The sequence below is a fragment of the Rutidosis leptorrhynchoides genome, chromosome 8 (genome assembly GCF_046630445.1).
Source record: "Rutidosis leptorrhynchoides isolate AG116_Rl617_1_P2 chromosome 8, CSIRO_AGI_Rlap_v1, whole genome shotgun sequence".
NCBI lineage: Eukaryota > Viridiplantae > Streptophyta > Magnoliopsida > Asterales > Asteraceae > Rutidosis > Rutidosis leptorrhynchoides.
In genome coordinates this window covers 26,603,200-26,607,921 of record NC_092340.1, presented here as the reverse complement: position 1 = coordinate 26,607,921, position 4,722 = coordinate 26,603,200, and the positions used below count along the sequence as shown (strand labels likewise).

The 4,722-nt window shown below is 35.4% G+C and overlaps 1 protein-coding gene across 1 annotated transcript; it reads left to right on the top strand.

Moving 5' to 3' along the window:
* Window positions 1–228: 228 nt before the first annotated feature.
* LOC139861090 (putative receptor-like protein kinase At3g47110) lies at window positions 229–3,866 on the top strand. Its single transcript, XM_071849392.1, has 2 exons — window positions 229–2,881; window positions 3,493–3,866. Exons 1-2 carry the CDS (start codon window positions 229–231, stop codon window positions 3,864–3,866), a joined length of 3,027 nt encoding a protein of 1,008 aa, XP_071705493.1.
* Window positions 3,867–4,722: the final 856 nt, after the last annotated feature.

Genomic DNA, 4,722 nt, shown 5'->3' with positions numbered 1-4,722 from the left:
CTTTAGAAAATATAAATAATATCTAACAAAATTCACCAAAACAATTCAGCAATTCGGCAGTGACTACGACTTTTGTAATGGTCAAATGTGCAAGGCAGCATGTGGATAACATTGCATTGCAATTCAACGCCGACGCCAACAAATTGATGCCACAAAGTCACAAACTGAGGATAGAAAGCTAATAGAGTACAAACTTATCTTTGTGAATTATTTTGATCAGATCCAAAAATGAAATCTCATAATAATTTCCTATTTTCAGGTTTTATCATTATATTTCTTATGATTGTGACTGCCACTTTCTCGACTTCCTATGGCTATGTGGGAAATGAGACAGATCACATGGCGTTGTTATCTTTCAGAAAGATGATCACACGAGATCCGTATGGTGTTCTAACCTCATGGAACACTTCCTTGCATTTCTGTGATTGGAGTGGTGTTTCATGTGGAAAACGTCATAGAAGAGTGACTGCTCTACAACTGACTTCGCAAGGTCTAGAAGGTTCTTTGTCTCCTCACGTGGGAAAACTTACCTTCCTTCGTAAATTTGTACTTTCAAACAACAGTTTTCAAGGAACCATCCCTCAAGACCTGGGCCGTCTAACCAGACTACGCGTCCTTGTTCTTGAACGAAACAAATTTAACGGAGTCATTCCAACTAACTTGTCCGGTTGTTCCAATCTTGAACAGCTTTACCTTGATACAAACCACCTAGTTGGAGGCATACCTAAGGAGGTTAGTTTGCTCTCGAAACTTACTTTTGTTTCACTTGACAATAATAACTTAAGTGGTGGAATCCCATCTTTCTTGGGAAATATCACATCCATAAGAAATTTCTCCGTTACATCGAATCCTTTGGGTGGGAATATTCCGGACACCTTAGGCAGTTGGAAAAGTTTAAGAAGGTTTGATGCTGCAGATTGTAAATTATATGGAACGATCCCTCGTTCCCTTTATAACCTCTCGTTCCTAAATACTTTGTACTTGGCCAGGAATCAACTTAGTGGTACCATTCCACCCGATATTGGTGCAACGCTCCCAAATCTTGTCTTTTTTCAATTAATGGACAACCAACTTGGTGGATTTCTTCCACCCTCGATATCTAATTGTTCCAAGTTAAGATTTCTTGTACTCGTCAACAATAGTTTTAGGGGGAAGTTGACTATCGACTTTGGAAAATTAAGTAGTATTTCTGTATTAGCCTTGGGTGATAACAACCTCCATGGACGCACAGAAGCTGGTGAAATGAAATTTATTGATTCTTTGAAAAACTGCAGTAAATTAAAGACATTATATCTTGGTAATTGCAAGTTTGAAGGAGTTCTTCCAGCATCCATTGGTAATCTTTCAGATCAAATAGAAAACCTAGATGTGGGAGGGAATAAGTTTTGCGGAAACATCCCTTTAGGGATAGCTAATCTGGTTGGATTAATCGTTTTAGAATTATCTGCAAACCAATTTACAGGAGACATACCTTCTGTTATTAGTAACCTTCAAAATCTACAACAACTTAGTCTATTCCAAAACCAACTTTCAGGGTGGATCCCAGATGTCGTTGGAAACTTATCGATATTAGGTACTCTGTATTTAGATTCCAACCTACTTGAAGGCCATATTCCATCACGCCTGGGGAACTGTCGCCAATTATCAGAATTGTACCTTTATGACAACAAACTTAGCGGAAACATACCGAAAGAAATTCTACAACTTTCATCGCTAAGCCTAACAGTTAGTCTTTCTCATAACAATTTGACTGGTTCAGTTCCAGAAGAGGTTGGAGACCTTAAGATGTTGAGTACTTTGGATTTTTCTGAAAATCGTTTATCGGGTAACATACCTAGTAGCCTTTGTGGTTGCACTAGCCTTACATTCTTATCCCTCAAGGGAAACTTATTTCAAGGCATGATACCATCATCGTTAAGTTCTCTGAGAGGACTGGAAACAATTGATCTATCTTATAATAATTTATCGGGCGAAATTCCACGGTTCTTCGAACGGTTCTCGTTACAATATTTGAACCTATCATTTAATGATTTTGAGGGTGAAGTACCGGTATTAGGAGTATTTTCTAATTCAAGTTCATTTTCAGTTGTGGGAAATAGTAGGCTTTGTGGTGGCTTGGTTGAACTCGGGTTACCCAAATGTAAGGAGATGAAGAAACATAATGAAAAAAAGTTTCCTCTTTTTTTGATAATCATTTTGATTGTGTTTGCACTCATTAGCATAATAGGTTTCGTGTACATTTGTTGTAAAAGGAAAAGAAATTCCCTAGTGCCTCAGTCATCATCGACGAATGGACGATTCTTGAGAGTTTCATACAGTCAGCTTCTCAAGGCTACCAATGGCTTCTCTGAAGCGAACTTGATTGGCAAGGGTGGGTTTAGTTCTGTTTATAAAGGAACACTTGATGAAGATGAAAAATTGGTTGCAGTCAAAGTATTACATCTTCAAAACCGAGGAGCGGACAGAAGTTTTTTAGCGGAGTGCGAAGTATGGCGGAGTATTCGACATCGCAATTTGTTGAAGATAATAACCTCGTGTTCAGGTGTTGACTTTCAAGGCAATGATTTTAAAGCTTTGGTTTATGAGTTCATGCCCAATGGAAGTTTACATGATTGGCTGCATTCAAGTGAAAGTTATACATCTAAACTTGACCTTCTTCAGAGGATAAATATTCTCATCAACATCGCATCTGCACTTGATTATCTTCACAATAATTGCATTCCAAGTGTTGTTCATGGTGACTTGAAGCCTAGCAACATTTTACTTGATGAAGTTATGGTGGGCCATGTTGGAGACTTTGGTTTAGCTCGATTTCTTGGAACAGATTCAATCGTAAACAACTCATCCCTCGTTAAAGGAACAATTGGTTATGCACCTCCAGGTAAATTTATGTACTCTTATACATACTAAAACTAATACTATGGTGCGTTTGATAAAACTGAATAATTAAGCGTTGAATGGATCATAATCTAAATGATTCAAAGGTTCCGAAAGAAGCTGGGTTTGAATGACAATAACCTGTTTGATAATCATTTTGAACGAATAAATGCGAATGATGTAAAATTACCTTATTAACCTTTGAAATGAATAAAATGTACAATATAGTTGTTCAATAAGTGTTCTTGATATAATTGATATTATCTAAAGTGAATATTACATAAAATTTAGGTTCTTAATATTATAAAGTAAATTCCAACTCTGAATGATTCACCACTGAATGTTGAACCATTCAGCACCATTTGTTATTCAAAGGTCAGAAACAAACGCGTTAAATGTTGAATGGTTCCACATTCAGCTTTGAACCATTCAATTAAGAGATAAACAAACTCACCCTAAGTCCTCTTAATTGAATGCTTCAATGCTGAATATTCAACCCATTTGTTTTTAACCTCTGAATGACACGTGATGCTAAATGGTTCAACATTCATTGTTGAACCATTCAGTAGACATGCTTTTAACCATCAACGTTACATCATTGTCTATAACTTGCAGAGTATGGTCTTGGGAATGAGATGACAACCACCGGAGATATCTATAGTTACGGAATATTATTATTAGAGGTGATGACGGGGAAAAATCCGACAGATGACATATTTAAGGAAGGTGTTAGCCTTCATAACTTTACCTACATGGCCTTACCAAATCGTGTAAATGATATTATCGATGGGGAACTTCTAAAATTTAAACATGAAGATTTTGTCGATGCGGAAAGAATGGTTTCAAATGCAAAAATTATAGAGGAATGTATGGCTTTAATTGTTAAGATTGGAGTATCATGCTCTGTAGATTCCCCATCTCAACGGATGAGTATCGAAAATGTTATCCATGAGTTGCAGCATATTCTGGATACAATTCAACGAATTTGAGGTACCGTGTTTTATCTTTTTAGTGATATGTAGATTATCACTAAATGGTTTGATTTGATCAGTGTATTTGTCTTTCAGCCGTGCAGGTATAGTACCAAGATTGCATTGAGGAGTTGAAAGTGAATACCAAGTAGAAGATGATGTGTATTAGACTTCCATTATATTAACTCTCATAGATGTACAATATACAGTTTGATTACATGGTGATATAATTATATGAGTTCGGTTATGTAGCAATTCAAGGTATAACACATTGTCTTGCGAGGTACCAAAAATATATCAAGAACACCCCTTGTAATTTTACAAAGAGAAACATACTCTACAATCTATATCTATATCTATCTATCTATCTATCTATCTATCTATCTATCTATCTATCTATCTATCTATCTATCTATCTATCTATCTATCTATCTATCTATCTATCTATCTATCTATCTATATCTATATTCTATATCTATATCTATATCTATATTATATATAATAAGAAAGTTGATTTTAGCTAATTAACATTCAAAAAATTTAAATGGAGTAAAAAGAACCATTAGATTAACTCTTAACTTTTAATAATGATCATTGATTTAGTTGATCACTCAACATTTGTATCTCTTTTCATTTTCAATTCTTTGCTGACACATTTACCCTCCACTAAAGAATACGGGCTATTTCATTCCATTCCATTCCATTATTCAATTTAACAAAAAACAATAAGGCTCCTTCACGTTTCAAAACCCAGTTAGGGTTCTTAGATTGCAATTCATAATCAAAAACGCTCCTTCCTGTTTCAAAATGAAATTATGGCTCTTAGGTTCCAATCGATTTGAATAAGTATCGCTGATGTGATTATATACGTTTC

Coding starts and splice junctions, on each gene's coding strand:
- LOC139861090 (XM_071849392.1), top strand. CDS start 229: ATGAAATCTCATAATAATTTCCTATTTTCAGGTTTTATCATTATATTT. Junction 2,882..3,492: donor AATTGGTTATGCACCTCCAG/GTAAATTTATGT, acceptor TATAACTTGCAG/AGTATGGTCTTGGGAATGAG.